This window comes from Trachurus trachurus (assembly GCF_905171665.1).
Source record: "Trachurus trachurus genome assembly, chromosome: 10".
Lineage (NCBI taxonomy): Eukaryota > Metazoa > Chordata > Actinopteri > Carangiformes > Carangidae > Trachurus > Trachurus trachurus.
This window is the reverse complement of record NC_139894.1, coordinates 21,548,030-21,568,447: the sequence shown is the minus strand read 5'-3', so window position 1 is coordinate 21,568,447 and position 20,418 is coordinate 21,548,030. Positions and strand designations below refer to the sequence as shown.

The window sequence follows — 20,418 nt, the reverse complement described above, 5'->3', positions numbered from 1 at the left end:
TTGTGAGAAATGTAGGAGCTAGTATTTTAGAGCTTGATCTAAAAGTCAGCATACATAAATCTGTGCTGGGTCAATTATGATCATTAATTTTTAAATGTCTCTATTGAGTCCTCTAAATTTTCTGCAACAAAAAATTACCAACCCATGCATCGCAAATCCCAACCCAAGATTCTTTTTTACAGCAATGTAGAGTCACATTTTGTGTTTGATATTTTCAAATTAAATGATAACACGTGTTCAGACTTAAAGCAGAAGTAAGCGATATATTTGTGTTAATATAAGTCTTAATTAGTTATATCTTCCGACAGCAATCACTTCTATAGAGTGTTTGGTCTGAAACACGGGTCTCTCAGTCCCTCTGCTCTGCTCTGAGCCGAGGAGAAAACTTTTCTCGTATCCTACAAGTTTTATCCAATGAGGAGAGAGAACGGCATGAAGGGCTGTGTGACGTAGGGACGACGACCAATAGATCCATGACGAGGGCGGGGGCTGCTAACTCCATCGGCTGAAAAGACGCTATGCTGCGTTCAAGGCAACCGGTAACTCGTGTTTTTCCGACCTGTGAAGTTGTACCAGTTCGATCTGGTACGAGTTCACGGGTCGGAAGTTACGAGTGGCCGTTATAGTGACTTTCACAGGTAAAACAGGTTGGAAAAACACAAGTGGGTTGCCTGGAACGCTACAAAGTCGTAAGTCGTGACTTGAAGCTGTAATTTACGGTTTCAAAAGCCTGCCTCGAACACAGCATTAGCCAGAACGACCGGATCGCTTACTTCTGCTTTAAGTCTCCATTGTTTGTTTGTCTTTTTTTTTAGTAAATATGACATGCTATAAGGTAGATATGTGGTTGTCCTGCTAAATCCTCGCAAGCGGTAAAACATATTGTTGACCTCAAAGGAGAACGTGGATATGTGCTGAACTAAGTGAAATTAGCTACCACCACACCAGGGGAACACCAGTAGATTACAGCGTTGTTTAGTTTGCAGGAGGCATTAGATGTGTTTTGTGTGTGTGTGTGTGTGTGTGTGTGTAGGATGTGTATCTGTGGGTGGGTGTTTGCAAGTGGGCGAGTGTTATTTCTGGGGTGCATGCGGAGGAGGAAGGGTGAGGGTGTTGTTTACTCCTTATTCCTGGGATATTTAGTGCATCCCAATCCTGCCAGATCCTGGTCTTCAATTATCAGGAGGAGCAGAAAATTACAACAGTGCTCCCAACTGTCACTTTAAAGCTCAGTTTGACTCTCGGGGAGAGGCAGTCTGATCTGATTACCCAGCCCCTGAAAAGGCTCAGCCAATAACACAGATACCGCCCAGGCTGTGTGTGAGAAAAGACCCCCCCCCCCCCCCCCCCCCCCCTCCCCTCCCTCCCTCCGGCGCGCATGCACACACACACACAAACTCCACTTAGCTTTTCATTTTATGCAGGAAGAGAGGAAAAACCAAAGACATTCAGTGCATGACTCCTGATGTGTGTCGCTCAAAATTCACAGAGTGGGATTGAAAAGAGAGAGAGAGAGACAGAGAGACAGAGAGAGAGAGAGAGAGAACCAGAGAGAAAGAAAGAGACATGAAGGTCAGACTTCATTCAAAATGGAGAAATTATTAGGATTCTCCCTCCTCCCTCCTCTTGCCCTCCTCCTCCTCTCCCCTCCCCTCTCTCTCTCTCTTTGAATATTGTAACTCCTTTTGTGAGAGGACATATCCTCGTGCTATGGAGACTGACGTCCTCTTTTGTCAGGGTGAGGAGTGTTCCACTCTGCAGCTCAATAGATGACATCGCATGGCCAGGAGGAGAAAGCTGCTGAGTGGAGGAAGAGAGGGATTTAAATAAGCCCTTTTTTCTGTCAATACCATCAATACAGGCACATCGCCTCCAAACTTATACGTTTCTCTCTCAAAGTACTGATCAGGCAGAATGCTTTGTTCGTTGCATGTGTTGAGATGTGCGTGTGATTTTGCTTTGGCACGCTTTGGCACACATAGGAGCCTCCTTGTTGAGCCGCTGCAGACATTTTATTTTCAAATTTGGCAACAGTGCCTGAGCAGGGAGAGACAATCCTGCATGCCATGTTTCCTCAGCTCAACATGGGCTCCCTACCCAAAATGGAGGGAGCTTCTCCATCTTAATTTAAGTTCTAACTTCACTACGATGTGGATGTAATGATGATTTGCCAGTTTAATTAAAAGGCTGCACAGGTTTGTAACCTGCTTTTCAAAACTCTCTCTCCGCGTTCGTTCGGTCTCTGCTCTGATGCTCCCTCAAAATGAGATTCTGTCTGGGAATTTGTGGTGGTTGTGTTATGTCTGTAAACAAGGTCATTTGGAATAAAGGTGCACAGGCTGCCTTAGGGGGGGTCCACACACACACACACACACACACACACACACACACACACACACACACACACACACACACACACACACACACACACACACACACACACACACACACACACACACACACAGGGAGAGAGAGAACCCAGGCTGAACTGTGAGGGAACATGCACAGGAGAGGAAGAAGAAAAAAAACAGCCTTTTTTAGAACTCCATGTCCTATTAGCTCCGACGCAGAGCAAATGTAGCGTGTTTGAATCTGCGTGATCTGCTAGAGCGTGGCCTCTCCTCCGGCAGGTTGGGATGAGAGAGAGGGACTGGCCCTGATGTTGATGAAGAGCAAACAAGCCTGTGCTTCATGATCACTGCTGCTGCTGCTGCTGCTCTTGCTGCTGCTGCTGCTGCTGCTGCTGCTGCAGAGGTCCACAGCAGACTCTCGCTGCAGCGAAGATGACGATGAAGAGGAAGAGGAAGAGGAGGAGGAGGAGGAGAAGGAGAAGGAGGAGGAGAGGCGAAGACAGGGAGGGAATCCTGCAGAGAAATCCTCGCTCGTCTCTCCTCCTTGCTCATTATAGGCTGTTTATTAATTGTTAGCGTGGGTATCGGACATGCTAGCTATCGGATGCAGCAGCGGCTCTTGATCAGTGATGCAGAGTCTCAGACAAAAAAGCTTCGAGACTTCTGCTGACGATGTAGGTGGGCTATAAATAGGCTGTTATTTTTACCCCTGCCATTTTGGCCTCATTTCCGCTTTTCCCATGTGCTTCATCTGCCACCGTGGTGATGATTTAGTGGTGGTGGTGATGGTGAGTGATGAGTGACTGGCTGGCAAGCACAACATCCCAGTAAGTTGGGGCCATAAAAGGGGTAAACTAGGGCAGAAATAAGACTCCTGTGTTAATCCCCAGTGCACCATGGCCCTGCTAACTGGCTCTTACATAAGAGCCCAGAGAGCAAGAAAAAGAAGGCAGAGAGAGAGCGAGAGAGAGCCTGAGAGTGTGAGAGAGAAAGGCTGTGCGTCTCTACATCTCGAAAAATGAAATCCCAAACTTGCCAGGCTGGGCCCAGGGGAGCTGCAAGTCTTATGTAGAAGGATTTCAAATAAACTTTTGCTCTTAATTATTAAAGACAAAGCACTCTTCAAGATAAGTTTGTAGTTCAAGTGAACAGAGGAGCGATATTGTGATTTAGTTTTTACTGCTCAATGAACAGTTTAGTCTTATTTGCAAAGCACAGGGGAGTTTAGAATTGCTTCCCAAATATGTAACCTACAGTGCAGAATTAAGCTTTGGACTGACACAAGCACAGCGCCTCACATGTACAATGTAAAAATATCTTTATAGGCCTATATTTTTTAATTGTCTGATTGTGCACTATGCTAAAATGTATTTAACAGGACCAATAGTAATATTGTTTGGTAAAGTATCTAAAGCAAAAATAAAAAATAAAATCTGCTATTCTGTGTCAATGATAGAAAAAAAAATCAATTATTAAATCATTATTAATCAATAGTGGATTAATACTTGATTGTATAAAAGTGGTAGGTTTGTAAGGGGAATGGTTGAGGCCTTAGGGCGCTTGAAGGAACAGACATTATATTCTTATAGACATTAAAGAGATGAAGGATAATATGGATGAAGTAGTTACACAATAGCAGTTAAAACAGAATAACACAGACTGCCGTCATAAAGACAAAGCTCTTTTATTTGAGAAAACACCTTCAATAGTTTGAAAAAACAAAAAAACAAAAAAAATTAGGCTATTATTATTATTTACTACTAATGGTTTCCAGTGGTTGGTCGAGGTCTGAGTGTGCACTGATCATTTTCATTGTCATTGTCATGTATGAATGGATGAACCACTAAAGCAATAAACTGATGACTTGATAGTAACCAGCAATGACAAGGGAAACCCAAGGTCACGACAAATACTCCAACCTATACTGGAAAGTTTCCCACAGGCTGCTATTATTGTTAATGGTCGCATGATGCTATCATGTTTTATATCAATCAGTGTGTGTGTGTGAGTACAAGTCAAGGAGGCTAAATTTAGTCCCTGTGGTTAAATTGTGTGTCCAGTCTCTCTCAGACAGCCTCAGGGGTTTGGCACGGCCGGGTGCCAGCCCGTCTCAGCTCTGGCCAACTTGTCGTGTGTGTAACAGGAAGTGCGTTGCTCTGAGTGAACCTGTCGGACAAGACTGACTCAAACTCGGCCGCTCTTTAATACAGGATTGTTTGACCAGAGGTTGAACCCTGTTCTTGTTTTATCCACGTATGGATGAAAATACATTGTCCCACTGCCATACTACATACAGTAGCCTACTAATTTTGTATTTTACAAACTTTAAATAGTATGATGTTTTTGCACTTTGTAAAAAAGTAATGAATTTACTTTTCTACAATTAGTTTGCCAACAGGAAATCATGCAGCAGATATGTATTTGAGCTTGTATGGACCTGAAACTTGACTGTGTTAAAGAACTGTAAAATGCTGGAAGCTCAAAAGCTACAGCAAATGTCATGTCACAGTTCAATTCTTAGAGGATCTCTTGATCTGATGGAGAGAAAAAATGTTACACTTGGTGAAGCAACTACTACTTCATTCATTCATTGAGCCTTTATTTACACAGCTTGATCCAATGAGGGCATTGCAATCTTTTTTTTTTTTTTTTAATGGTACCGTGTGGGCAGTAAAAGCAGCATGTAGACAAATGTTAAAACTTACAAAGCTTCAAATAAAAGATGAGAATAAAAGGGTAAAAGGGTAAAAGTGCATCAAACCTGCAATAAACTGGACTCCAAGGCTGAAGTGTAGCCTCAGAGACGAAGGAAGATTTTTTTTTTAGTTTTGCTCTTTTTTTAGGCCAGTGCCAGTAGCTGGGACCCAGCGGAGGGTACAGTAGTCAGGGGTTATAATATGAAAGAAGGGAAATGTTAAGGGAAAGCAGCGATCAGCAGGAGATCCTTAAAACAAGAACTAGACATTGAAAGGCAGACTGAGCAAAACTACTGACCAATCGTTTTATTTACTTTTTTTATTCTCAATGTCGGCTTAAAATTACAACAAGCATCCACTCAGATTACTTTCAAAAATGTTGATGGTTTTTTTCAGTTTAGACCTAGTTGTTTTCAAAGACTCAGTGCTCCTGGTTTCTAAAGGCTTACCATCATCATCCTGCTTTGACGTGTACATCCTACTCTGCTGTGAAGGTCAGGTGAAATGAACTGTGCTGTGCATCGCGGCCTTGGTCGCGTCTGTAATGATGAATCCTTTCTTTTCCGTCCCGCTCTGTGTCTAGGATCACCACCACTGCAGCCTGCATGATGGACCTGCGTCGCTACCCTCTAGATGAGCAAAACTGCACCCTGGAGATCGAAAGCTGTAAGTACCGTTGTCCCTGACAACCAGCTCTCACGCCCACACATAGACAGAGAATTAAACAGATCCCACGTACACATGCAGCTCTGAAGTCTGGTTTGCAAACAGTCTGCTGGTCCGGTGGCAGGCAGCAAGGTAGAGGGAAGGTTGATAAGGCTGCATGTTAAATGCTGAGAAAGGCTGATGAGACATCAAGAGATACGCATCAAGAAGAGGAACATCACTAATGGCTCACTGACTGATAACATCCAGCCTAATTAATTCAACTCTAACTGCAGTGGCTTCCCAAGGCGTGGAGGAGCCTGATTAGGTCCAGTGTTTCAGGGGTGTGCTGATTGTGGATGTTATGTGCCGCTTTCTCCCGAAAGTGCCTCCATGTTTGTACGGTACAAAGAGCTCATTTCACATGGAGTTTGTAATTGTACGTGATCTGGCGTTCTCGAGTCAAGGGAGGGAGGGAGCGTGAGGGAACATGAGAGAGAAAGACGAGGTCCTCTGTGTGTTTTATCTGGGTCCCCAGAGAAAAGGATTATGGGGCTGGGATGTGGTGTAGGGCTCAGTCTTTCCGGGTTTGATCACACTATTGCCAGCAGCGTTAAGCAGCACAAAAACAGTGCGGGTCAGAACTGCCTCTCGCTGCTCCTCTCTTTTCGTTTCTCATCTCCTTTCTTTGCACAGTCTCATCCTCTTCTTTTTTCTCCCAGCCTTTTTATCTCTCTCACCATCACTCATACTATCCTTTTTTTTTTCTCCTCCTCACTCAGGCAGCCCAACACAAAATGCACACACACATACACACAGTCTCACACACATACATGCACAGCTCCAGTTTTGATCACCAGGCAGTATCTGCTCTCATATGGATTAACTGGCAACGGTTTTAACGTTGGAATCGCTTCATGCCAGAGCATGCTATTTTATTCAGACTAATGAGCCCAGAGAACTCTCACTTCCCTTGATAAACTTGATGCATTTTTAACAGACACAAGTCTTAAAACCCCAGATCCCCTGATACATCAGCAGCTCACTACTGTGGCTCAAGCCACTGGCCTCATATACTGGGCTGCACTGTGCAATAATTGATTTTATACCCTTCCAATACTAAAGATCTATTGCACACATACACATGCAAATACACACCCACATATGTATGTATGTATGTATGCATATGTTAGAGCTCATGCTGGGTTGTCTGTCTCCTCATGTCATTCGTGTAGAACTCACGCACAGCAAAGTGCAGTGATGTCATGCACTGACATTGTTCTGATATATTACATATACTGTATAGCTCTGGAAAAAAATAAGAGACCACTTTCACAAATGTTTCTTAAAAGCATCTCTACATGTATGACAGTAATTTTTTTCTTTTCTTTTTTAAATATCAACATACTGTAAACACAACTCATTCTACTTACTGTAATGAGACACTGATGAGGTCATCACCTGAACCACATTTGGTTTTATAGGAAGATTATAAAAACCACAGCTGGGATTAAACATGACATTATCCCACAAAAACTGATTTATAAACCCTTCTTGAGTTAAAATATTCTTGCTGTGTTGTTTTAAATATCAACATGTTTTCTTTGCATTATTATTATTATTCAAGGTCTGAACAGACTTGATGTTTTTGTTATTTTGACTAGTTTAGTCATTAGCCAATAAAAGCTCTAAATGACAATGTTTAATTTTCAATTTTGGGAGAAATGTTGTCGGTAGTTGATAGAATAAAACAAAAATAATAATAATTTAATTTTACTCAAACACAAATAGTAAAACCAGAGAAACTGATCATTTTGGGAGTGGTCTCATAATTATTTCCAGAGCTATATAGAAACAATGGTCCAGAATAAACAGAGCTACAAGATGACTGACCAGTTACACACAGGCAATAAAATGCTCTGTTATGTTGCTCTTTGTGTGAAAAATCTCCAGTTCCCAAACTCCTTCCTAACCACCTTCCTGTTCCCAGCCCGTCATGGTTGATCAGAACTGAACTGAGCTGCACATCAGAAGTGCAGCATGGTGGACTCGGCCTTAATTGGGGAGATGCAGGGGATGATGACAATGCAGACCTGGAGGGAGAGCTAACTCTATCTATGGGTGGAGGAATTCAACTACATTACGCTTCACAGCTGAACCAGGGGTGTGATGTGTTCAGAAATGCACCAATTAAAAGAATAAGGCTGGCCATAATCAAAGTGTTCCTAAAGTGTTGCATGTGGAGCTAATTAAGCTCAATTGTCTGTGTGATAGAGCTCCATTGCTGTCCATGTTACTTAACATTTTTAATAATAATAAAAAATAAATGTTTGTGACCTGCTTTTAAAGATTTGCATCTGAAGTAGGAACATATGTGCATGGAGATGAATGAGAGTGTGTTTAGAGGTAGATGACACGTTGTTGATGTTGCTCTTTCCATATTGTGATGAAATAATAACTTCAGCCAGGAAAAGCACAGGTGACATAAACTGTGGTTGTTCTGTCCTCAGTTTCACGGTCCTGGTTATTGTCCACGCGGGTTCACGTAGAACGAAGCCCGTGTTTATATTATTGACAACACCTGTGCTTTTCCCAAAATGTCTGCTGTGAAAAAGGCCTGTGGGTGAAGTTAACCGCCCGTCCAACCAGTAACAACCCAACCTGAGCGCCGTGACTAACTTCACCTTGAATGTCAGTGCCACAGCAACAACGAATTATGTGTTAATTTTTAAAAATCAAAGCTTTGGAGTTTAATTATTCATCGCATCTGAATAGGTCACTGCCTCTATTTTGAGTGTGATGCAGACAAAGTAGAGCTCAGCGCAGGGAGATGGCTGCTCCCTGCTTGCCTGTGACACTGTTCATGTCTGACAGTCTGCAACACTGGAGTCCCCTGACTACAACGGCAATAGTTTCCATCCATGTGCACCAAATGCATCATGCTCCAAATCTCAGTTGTTCACAGTGTTATGTGGCTTTAAAATAGCACGTGTTTGTCTCAATATAAACATGCCTCAGAACAGAAAAAATGAGAGTGAGGGTAGAGAGTTGCAGCTGCATCATTTATTTATCATTAACATCATTTATGAGCCTTTTCTATTCATTATGGTTGTATCTTTTTTTTTCTTGTGCACTATAGGATTTGAGACTCTGCTGAGAAGCCTGAAAGCTTTTAACTCTGAAATACCCTGCCAATTTTAGATTTTAATGTTGCTCTCTGCAACACACACAAAATACAAATGTCTTAAACCTATCTTACCTTGCGACTATTGATTTAGACTGATGTATCTGATGTTTCTCTATTTCTTTTCTTTTTTTAAATGTTACTTATTTACATTGAATGTTTACATTGGTGATGCAGGAGTAGAGAAAGAAAACAAAGATCCTTGCATTTATGATTCATGTTGTTGGAGGTTCACACTATATGACCATTAGTGTTAGGAAATCAGGTTCTTGCTTTTACAACTACTGCTTTCTGGCTGGCAGCAAAGAAACTTTTATTTTTCAGAGTTTCCAGCAAACACTTAACACACCAGCAAGAAAGCCTTTAGAGAATGACCTACTTGCTGCCGCGTCATCATAGCTTCATATTTTAACAGTGACTAAAATAAAATTAGCTATATGTTTGGTGTGATTACCCTCTGAAGCAGGTCACGTCACTGTGAGTCAGTTTTCATAGTGAAAAAAGGAAAACATATCAACCTCAAGAATTAATCTTAAAAAATAAAGCGGGGGGTGCGTGGCGTAGTGGTTAAAGCGGCTGCCCCATGTAGAGGCTACAGTCCTCAACGCAGGCGTCCCTGGTTCGAGTCCCACGTCGGGCAGACCTTTCATGCATGTCATTCCCCCTCTCTCTGCCTCCCCCTTTCCTGTCTATCTCACTGTGCTATCAAATAAAGGCAAAAAAGTACTTTAAAAAAAAGACACACCCCCAGTCTTTCAGAGGGGAAAATATATATACTATATATATTAAAAAAAGAGTAAGCGTGCTAACTTGCTTTCCCCAGGTCCTTACTTGAGAGTGAGACATTTGTAAGTTTTGCAATAGCCAATGTTTGCATTAACAGCTGTGTACTTTCCTGTCAATTGGAAATATTGTTATACAGCTTTCAGGTCAGGATTTAGGCCTACGGGTAATTTTCAATTTCAGTGTCCCTGTGGACCTTGTGTCCTGAAGAAGTGGTTGTATCGATCTCTGTTGGCAAAGCTTCCAACTTAATAGCTGTTGATGCTAACGCTGGCTATTTAAAAATAGCAAAACTTATATATAACTTGAGCTGAATCAACTCTCAACACTTCCTTGGTTGAATAGTAGCCTATTCTCTTCAGCCACATTAAGAAAAATGTGAGATTTTTTTATTTGAGTAATATTTAAAGGCCGGAAATGCTAAAAGTATTGTTTATAGTGTTGAGAAAATTATATTTATTATATTATATTATATTATATTACAGTATATCATAAACAATAAAACAAAACACTGCAGATTTTTTTTCTTTTACAAACTAGTATCTAATAATTTTAGGTACACTTTGAAAATGAATAGCATTTTTTTAAAGTATATTTTTGGGGCTTTTTATTGCCTTTAATCGATAGCACAGTGGAGAGAGAGAGACAGGAAATGGGGAGACAGAGAGGGGCTGCCTGATGCGGCATTCGAACCGGGGCCGCCTGCAGTGAGGACTGTATCCTCAACATGAGGCGGCAGCTCTACCAAGTGAGCTAAACGCCGCCCCACGAATAACATTTTTTGCTGTGAATGTGCTGAAATGCACAATATGTACTGACATTGACATTTAACACTGCTCCATGGCGTTATGATGTATTGCAGATGGTTAATGGACAACGATAATGTTTCTCTAAGTGTCCTGGCTTTGGTTTCTCCCCTGCAGATGGCTACACCACAGATGATATCGAGTTTTACTGGCGAGGAGGAGACGGCGCTGTGTCTGGGGTCGACAGGATAGAACTGCCACAGTTTTCCATTGTCGACTACAAACTCATCTCCAAGAATGTGGTCTTTTCTACGGGTAAAAAAAAAACTGTGTCCTTTGTAAGATCAGGTGTTCATCTACCCAGGCTGAGCCAAAAAATGTTTTACTATACTTGAAAAATAATATTCCAAATAATCTCATTTTATTTTTGACATTAAAATACATACATTCAAAATAGATGTCAGTATTGAGAGGGATATATTGCAGGCTTCCCAGTGTCAAGGAAAATATAGCTTTTAGTGGGCGTCATTGAGGAAAATCTATTTCTATCCCACTCCTTTATCTCTGTGTGCCTCCTTCAGGTTCCTACCCCCGCCTGTCCCTCAGCTTCAAACTGAAGAGGAACATTGGTTACTTCATCCTGCAGACATACATGCCTTCCATCCTGATTACCATCCTCTCCTGGGTCTCCTTCTGGATCAACTACGATGCCTCAGCTGCCAGAGTGGCCCTGGGTAGGATTGCCTCGCCGCTGCTGAACACTGACCCTGGGAAATAACCCAAAGCTAAATGATAACAGACCATAAAAAGAGCCATTTAACAAACACTGAGCCGTTTTCATTTAGACTGGCTTTACATCTACACATTATTGTGTCTGTCATGAGCCTGTTCTCTGTTTTGACTCTCTGTTTTCCCAGCGTTTACTTTTTTTCTCATTAGCTCTGAGCACGTGAGTGATAGCAGTGTGTGATAGGCTGCCCGGCTAAATGTCTGTTGTTCAGAGATGACTATATGCATGACTCATGCAGAGCGAGAAGCGCTACAGCTCGACCTTGAAGCGCGTGCTGTCTTTCTCTATGCCTGTCTGTCTATCGGAGCCTCTCATTGGCCAGGGTTCCCAGCTTATCATAGCCAGATCCAACTAAATTACAGCCAAATGAAAATTGGCAACATTTGCTTTAATGCACCTTACACATTAGAGTTAATGCTTTTACGCCAATGTCAAACTACCACTGATGCCACTAAGCTCCCTTTAGTGTTAAAGTTGGGTATGACAGGGCAGAGCAGCAGAGGAAATGGCTTTGAGCTTTATGTGTGTCGCTCTTGTCACACACCATTTGTTTTCTGAAGTGGGACACATGCGGGGTTGGAGCCCCAGACAGTGCATTCAGAGGGTAACGTGATTTAAAGATGTGCCTGCTCTCAGCGTCCTGAGAACGTGCAGCCAATGAGAGATGAGCCTCCATGCTACAGTGACACTGCTGGCTGCTGGGTTATTTATAATACGTGTGAATCTGACCAAATGCAGATTGTGCATGCAAATGACTAATGTATCAAACACAATGCGTGTATGTCAAAAAAACAGGTGAATTGTGCTGTGACTAATAGCAGATGTTTACAGTGACGCCATGCTTTTTATAGAGCCTACAGTTCGTTCTGTGTCCATTTGGAAACATGATTGGATGCAAACCTTACTCATACGAAAGACACACACACACACACACACACACACGCAACAGTGGCCGTTTCTGTCTCCGGAGGCTTTGAGGGATCTTTTTATCCATATGGGTTCACATTCTTTCAGGCCTGTCTGTTTACTATAAATAAATACATATAGCGTACACGATTATCACTAATGCTTATGTTCACAAGCACAAGCCCATATCCTTTGAAGATATGCACCTGATCTCTATTGGATTGATGTGAAGCAAATTTCAACACGATCTCTTGTGATTTATAGGTTTGCTAAATACTAAATTCATATTACAAATACTCTAGCAGTATTTTACACCATCACTGACGGATATAATCCTATACTGATTTCTTTGTCTTTGAAAAAAAAAAAAAAAAAAGTGCAGCACTGCATTGTGTGGTTGTTAACAGAAGACATGTACTGTATTGTAGTGTGTGAAGTTACACACAAAGAATACAAGCACTCATGAGGATATAGTGCATTATATCCGACATAGACAGTTATTAAGGAATCCTTACTTGCATCGTCTTGGTTTTAGCATGTTAGCATGCTAACATGTTCTTAGTGTGCGGTCAATAGTGGACAGCTGTTTTTGCAGCTGTTTGGTCATACACCAAAGTATTGAACAGTATTGAATCACCAAAGCCAATATGAATTCACTCAAAAACACAAATGTCGACATGATTTGGCTCTTGAGGAAAAAATTGGTCAACTTCCAAAATCAGTGTGATCAATTCTTTGGGCACCATAAAAGTCTGTACAGAGTTTCAAATGAATCCATTCGGGAGTTGTTGAGCTATTTAAATGTGGACAAAAACAGTGGATCGATATGACCATCCGTAGAGCCATACTGCTAGCAAAACTAAAAATGCAATATTACCTCCAGTCAAATTGACAGGCATGTTTTTTTAATGTACAGATGATTGTAAAATGTCTTACAGCGTCTAAAGACTTCACTCTCTCTCTAAACGTGTGACTTCGCTGATCTCCAGGGATCACTACGGTGCTGACCATGACCACCATCAACACCCACTTGCGAGAGACGCTCCCTAAGATCCCCTACGTCAAGGCTATTGACATGTACCTGATGGGCTGCTTTGTGTTTGTCTTCCTGGCCCTGCTGGAGTACGCCTTCGTCAACTACATCTTCTTCGGCCAGGGCCCCCAGCGGCAGAAGAAGGCGGCTGAGAAAGCGGCCACAGCCAATAACGAGAAGCTGAGACCCGACCCCAACAAGGTACGTGTGCAGGGAAACTTCCTGTAGTCGTATCTGTGCTGTCGGTTAATGTGTCTGTTTGTTTCTGTGGCAGCAAATGACTTCTGCTACTCTCAAGGTCAATGTGATGCTGTGATCAATGCTTGATGTCCTTTACTAGCACTCTTTACTCCTACTCTAGCTCTCCGTGCCTCACTGGTTTAGCCTTGTGTTTCAACTTTATTACTCAGACTAGGATCTGAAAGAGTGAATGCAGAAGCAATGACTGGCTTTTACTTTATCTCCATATTTCTGTGTCTCTCAAAGGGCAAGGCGCCTTGGAAAAATCACTGGCTGTGGTGCCAAAGCCTTCCCTTTAAATCTGACTCAGCTGCTAAAGTTGCAGGAACAACAGCAACATAAAAAAAAAATAAAACACCCTTTCCTTCTGAGTGTGGCAAGCTACGATTTCCCCCTAAGTAACAGTGCTGATTTTGTATGCTTGCAGTGGCTGGTGGGAAATGTAGTTCAGAGAGATGATGCTCTGTATGCCAGAATGAAACAGAGGGAAATTGACGCATATGACTCGATGTGGGATCCCATCTTTGTGGACGATGCCGCATTAGGACTAGGCGAGCAAAGAAATAAGGTACTGGAGGTTTTGAAAGTCAAAACTAACAATGTCATCAATCTGAATCAATCCAGATCAGAGGAAAATGCTGTAGTTTTTGTGCATTTCTTTGATTTCTATAGATTTTTAAGGCAACTTTGATCATCACTCCCACCATTGTGTTTTTCCCTCTCTTGGTTTGCTCTTCATGCATTTTCCTGACAAACATGGCTTAGCAGTTTGATTTCTGCAGGCATTAATTTTAATCTTAACTTGGGCTGTATATCTAAATTAATGGGAAAAATGACAAATATGGCAAAAAAAAACAAAAACAAAACAAAACATCAGTAGCTTCTCTCAAGATAATATAATTTAGATACAAATGTACTGTTAAATCTCAAAGGCAATTGATGAATCTCTTAAGACTAAATGATGCAATTGATAATAATAAAAAAAAAGCATTGTCAGACAGAGAAAAAGATCATTTGCAGTTTGATGAATAGTGCCAACTAAGTGGCTTCGCTTCAAAGTGAGTTACACAAAAACAACAAAAATACAAATGAGCTCCATTTACAGCGGGACAGGATTGGATTAAAGGGACGTTTTTCCTCAGAAGTCAGGCTATGGATGAAGAAATGTTGATCCGAATTCACTTCCCACAACGTCTTTCCTGACCTGCCCTGAACCTTTTTAGCCTCTCCTCCATCTTTGCAAAGTCCTTACTATTCCTCTCAACCTTCTCCTGTCACATTTTTTCCTTTGCTTTTCTCTTTTTTTATTCAGTTTGTCTTGTGAATCGACAGAATTTTAACCAAACTCTGGTTGAAATTCTGAGATGACAATGAAGATTTCTCCATGAGACTTAGTTTGTGGAGTGCGTTGTGCTCTTCCAGGAATGTTATTTCATAGTCTTGTGGTTGTATTATCACTCCGATTTTTTATTGACAGATGATCAATAATTTGTTTAGTGCTTTTGAAGTGCTTAAGATTTCCTTCACTGTAAGTAACACAGTTTTTTGACTCATTTGCATTACCCATTCTAGCACCTCATCAGTATTATTTACACAGTGAATTGCTTAATGATCATTATAGTTATATGTCTTTTGAATAATAATTTTAAATAGACCTCATTTATATTTAAATACACCCTTTTCCTTAGGCAGTAACTTGTCATGGCTCCACCTGTTTTTACACCCTCACACAGATGACTCCCGACGACAACATCCTGTTCAGCACCTTGGAAATGAAGAACGAGATGGGGGGTGCTGGGGATCTGTCCCGGGGCCTAGGAGCACCCGGGGACCCTCGCAACACCATGCTGGCCTATGATAGCTCAACGCTGCAGTACCGCAGGGCAGCCATGGCCCGCCAGAACTATGGCCACAGCGCCTTGGAGCGCCACGCCCAGAAGAAGTCCCGCCTACGGAGACGGGCCTCCCAGCTCAAGGTGAACATCCCAGACCTGTCCGACGTGAACTCTATCGACAAGTGGTCCAGGATGATCTTCCCCACCGTCTTCTCCTTCTTCAACGTGGTCTACTGGCTCTACTATGTCCATTAAACCCGGTGGCGTCCAGTGGCCAGCACATGGCGGCCATGTAAAGAAGGGGGGGGTAAGGGAGACGGGGGTTTTAGGGGACATGAGAGAAATGAAGAAAGAGAGGTGAGAGATGATGTGAGTGAGAGAATGAGAGATGAACAGTGCACCAACTTTTTTAGCTGGTTCATTTTAGAAAAAAGAGAGGAGAATGCAAAGACTTTTGGATGGACTGCAGCAGCACCCAACACTTCAGTCAGCAGTGACTCTTAGGATTTGGGAAACACCTTAACAGACTGACAAACACTCGAAAAAGAAGAGCAAGTTTTAAAAAGACAGAAATGGTGCCTGTTCCAGAATTTCAATATATCACTAATATTTGTCATTCGTAGCTTACTCTCTGTGGATCAAATATTTATGCTTGTGTTTGCATATACTTTAAGGATTTGTTTTGTTTAGTATCTATTTACTTCGTAGCCGAGCTGTCTGCATCCAGGAAAGCTTTATAAATGATTTTAAAGGAGTCATCCTTGATAGTCTATTTTCCTATAATTACTGTATATCAAAAACATCCTTTAAAAGCATGCTTATGTTTGATTTCATTTGCATCTCAGTCATAATGATGATGGAGCGCAAAGCATTTTAGTTTTTACTAGTTAAAGTTAGTCTGTCAGTTACCATTTTCCAGCTTTGGCTTAGCACAGCCCATCTGGGTGTTTCTGGGTTTGAGTATTGCTGGATGTCAACAGGTGGACAGCAGGGGGCGCTCTTTTCTCTGGACATCCGTGTGGAGCTTTAATGGTGCCAATGTTGAACAGAAACAAAGCTTCCACGGTTGTTGTGAAGGTCCCCAACGATCCGGTGAAAGAGTGGGACTGTCGGACTATGATGCTTTGGCCAAGTTTATGTTTTGCTTTTTTTCTGTGCTGACAGAACCAATTCCATTTCACCACGTGGTTATTTATTTATTTATTTTTTAAAGAGAACATTCGACTCCTCCGTACTTTCTGCCATCGTGTGAGAAGCTTCAGAGGCGGAGAAAGGCTTTAACACGACTTAAGCTGGTGTAAGAACTTTGCTGATAGATGAGCTGAGTTTCATTGCAACCAGAGTTGCTGCATAAATATGGCAATCCACAATCATCATTATCAGTAGAATTGAATGATAGAAGTATGATGCGTTCCATTGTGATTAGGTTTCTGTTCTGAAAAACTGTAGATAAACATAAATCATGTTTAAAGAAAAAGAGATGATTCATTTTTATAAATCAATACTCACATTATTGTGTAAATATTATGAATTTATTCTATTTAAATGGGTCTCTGTTGTTGTTTTTGCAGTTGAATTACAGATCAAATGTTCCATTCAGTCAAAAAAAAAAAAGAACAAACAGCAATTTAACTGAGGAAAAAAGATTCACAACTTTGCTGACTCTGTACTTTTTGGACTTTTCTCTCTTTTCTTTCTTTTTAATGGACTCTAAAAACATCTACTTGCTGAAACTAAAGCACTTCCAGACACCAGTGACTTTTGGGTCAATGTTTTGTTCTCCTGAAACGACTTAACAAGGACCCCACTATCCAGGCATTGAAGTCAGGCATATTTTGTACAAAGTTTCTGTAAATTCCAATTGTAATATTTCATAATGACTGTAAATATCTTGTGTAATGATTGTCAGCAATTATGAAGATGTATCTAAATTCAATTAAAACTCAATTCAGTCTATCACTTCAATAACAGAGTACACGGGTGGCGGTTTTATGTGTCCTGTGTGAGTGTCGGCCTCATGGCTGATTGAGTGTCTGAATGAGTGAGTGAACAACTAAACCCGACACAGGGAGTGAGTATGCGAGCGAGAGAGAGGCAAGTGTAGGGGTGAACAGAGAGATGTGAGGGCTGCAGCTGGGGAATATTGGCTGCATAATGGATGGAGAAGCAGAGGAGTCAGAGCCAGAGGCCGCAGCGGTGGTCTGGGCTGAGATGGGCTCGGCTGGGGTCTGAGCTTGGGCTGAGCGCCAGCCCCAGCCTTAGGGGACATTAACGCAGAGAGCCATAGATATGGAGGCACTCTGTGGCCCACTGGCTGCAGGGGCCAGGGGGGGGGGGGTAAAGGGCAAGAAAGAGAGTGATCCATCCATCCATCCATCCATCCATCCATCTACCCATCCAACCATCCATCCATCCATCCATCCATCCATCCATCCATCCATCCATCCATCCATCCATCTACCCATCCAACCATCCATGCTGCAACCTCTCCCTGAGATCTCCCCCCACTCAGCAAACTGAAGGCACTCTTCACTGCACTCGCTTCCTGACCTGACCACTGTTACAGCCCTTAAATGGATGCTATTGAATATTTGATAGTGCAAAACACTGAATACTTAATATTTAAAGAGGGATTTGTTCTAACAGGGACTAATGTGCAACTAATGTTTGATTTAGAATGAAGAGGAGCGAAAGAACTCAGATACCAATGCATGGAAGATGTGAGAAAATATCTTGATGAACATTATGAATTAGAAATAAGAATAGCAGAAAAACACGGGTTTTGAGTTTGTTAAATCGCTTGGTTCGGCTTTAGACAGAGAGAACCTAAACATGTACAGTAGTAGTGGACCTTTCCCATTGAGCTCAGTAAAAAACAGGTAACACAGAAGGAGGGTGTTACAGCAGAGGCTTGGTTTTTGAGAAAATGGAAACCAAACCTTCCTCTGAACAAAACCATGTGCGTGTGTCTGTGTGTGAGGCTTCTGGGAGTAAAAAAAACTCAACGTGCAAAAACCACCTAAAAAAGGCAAAGTGGTGTAAAAAGTGATGTAATGGGACATGTAAGTTTGTTCCAGGTTCCTCCATGCATCAGTAAAAATCAAATCTACATTACTGTTCCCCCTCGGTGTAACACATGTATTATATCACTATAGTAGACAGATGGTTTGTGCTAAATTGGTTCTCTCTCTTTTCCTCTTTTCAAAAAGGGCATTAATGTTGACATGTAAGAGAGGGGGAAAAGGCAGATGCTTTCTACTTTGTAGTGTTTCCATGTCACTGGAGTAATTAGGAATGCACAGATCTCTGCTCTGTGGAATCATGTGTGTGTGTTTTTGTTTCCAGGAGAGTGTTTTGTTTCTGTGTGTGTGTGTGTGTGTGTGTGTGTGTGTGTGTGTGTGTGTGTGTGTGTGTGTGTGTGTGTGTGTGTGTGTGTGTGTGTGTGTGATCGTATGTGTTTGTGGACTCACAGCTGCGCCACAGTGCAGTCGGCGTGCCAGCCAAGCCAAGGCCAGCCAGAGCCGACTGGGGCGGGTGAGAGGGTGAGTCTGGCACACTCACGTCATGCCACTCCCCTGCTATACACGTATCTGATGGAAAAACACACTGAGCTGCCAGGAGAGACCAACCTGCCTGTGTCAGCTGTTCAAGGACAAAACTGGACATCATCTACATTTTTGACTGATACACTTTTTATGAAATGCATCACTCTCTGAACCAAATCTTCAGTCAACTTGACGCAAGGTTTACACCAGCTAGACACAAGGTCTCCAAATAAACACATTTCCACCTGTTTATCCACAACGATCCATTCACAACTGGTGACCACAGGCAGCAGAAGTTAAACATGATCGCAGCACAAAATGTCACAGTTTAAACTATTACACAATAAAGAAAAAGTCACAGTTTTTGCTTGTGATGAAATCAACATAAAGTAGGTCAGAGTACACAGGTTGGGATGTCTAGATAGATAGATAGATAGATAGATAGATAGATAGATAGATAGATAGATAGATAGATAGATAGATAGATAGATAGATAGATAGATAGATAGATAGATAGATAGATAGATAGATAGATTGATTGATAGATTGATAGAATGTATTGTCATTTGTCTTTGTTTTTCCATTTTACCTTTTGTCACACCCAGGTTATTCTGAATCTAGAGATTTGTTTCCTTAAAGGTACTTTGAGTGCAGAATTGTCAGAACATTATTATCAGATTATTTTCAGAAATCAATGCTTTCTTTCTTGGACTTGACAATTAATCACAAAATAATCCAAATGCAGGAGGTACAAGTTAAAATATGTCACAGCATTGATGGTCTTGTTAGCATCGTGAGGGGCATGTTTGTTTCCTACAAGATCCAAGCAAAAATTACCAAACCAACTGAAATCACAATCACAACTACCCCCTCCCTCCTTTTTTTGTCATATCGTGCAGCCTTTCTTCTATTCTATTAAATAATAAGCATGTCTGGAGCTACAGGCTCTGAACACTGTGATATTCATTTTTTAAGGTGATGTGTAACGAACACTCAGTGGTGTTTTTTATTCATTATTTTCGATTGACTGTTTTGAGGTGTTTTTTATTTTACAAGAGGAGTCAGAGGTTTTGTGAATTGTTAAAAAACAGTTTTGAGAAAAGCATGAAGGACTTTCACAAACATTTCACATTGTTTTAGCAATTATAAAGAACAATGATTGGCACCCTTATGAAAATCAATAGATATCCATTCATCTATACTTCAGAAAACAATTTTCCAATAATATCTATATGCTTCATTTTAATTTTTACCCCGATGTATGTGGTTTCATTCCTTAGGCTATAAGTGTGTCAGAAATGTAAATTTAAGCACAAGCGATGACTGACCCAGTGAAAATCTGGCCTGTTTAAACAGGTTCGGCAGCCTGCTCTGGAAAAGACAACATATGTCAACATGAGGAAGTGGAAGGCATCCTACATGCATGCCATCTGTGCAAGAGGCTGCTTTGTTGCAGTCCGTCATATGGAGGAATCTCGTTCACATACATGTAAACACATTTACCCACCCATCTCTGAACAATTACAATTTTAGCTCCTCACATTACACATGGAAATGTTGGCGAGAAATATTCACTGCCCACCTTCATTCCAGGCTTGTGCAGCTGACCTCTGACCTCTCTATGGATTGGGGTGGTGGGTGGGGATGTTTCTTACAGTACATGC

At 41.6% G+C, this 20,418-nt stretch overlaps 1 protein-coding gene across 1 annotated transcript in view; it reads left to right on the top strand.

Annotated features, from left to right (window-relative positions):
• The window catches only part of gabrb2a (gamma-aminobutyric acid type A receptor subunit beta2a), a gene marked incomplete at both ends in the record, with an annotated part of 33,253 nt that extends 17,789 nt beyond the window's left edge, over positions 1 to 15,464 (top strand). The window contains 6 exons of the mRNA XM_083980027.1: positions 5,631 to 5,713; positions 10,583 to 10,720; positions 10,987 to 11,139; positions 13,091 to 13,335; positions 13,802 to 13,942; positions 15,108 to 15,464. Of these exons, the coding sequence (XP_083836153.1) occupies positions 5,631 to 5,713; positions 10,583 to 10,720; positions 10,987 to 11,139; positions 13,091 to 13,335; positions 13,802 to 13,942; positions 15,108 to 15,464 (1,117 nt within the window). The remainder of the gene's footprint in view (positions 1 to 5,630; positions 5,714 to 10,582; positions 10,721 to 10,986; positions 11,140 to 13,090; positions 13,336 to 13,801; positions 13,943 to 15,107) is intronic.
• Between the last annotated feature and the right edge of the window lie 4,954 nt (positions 15,465 to 20,418).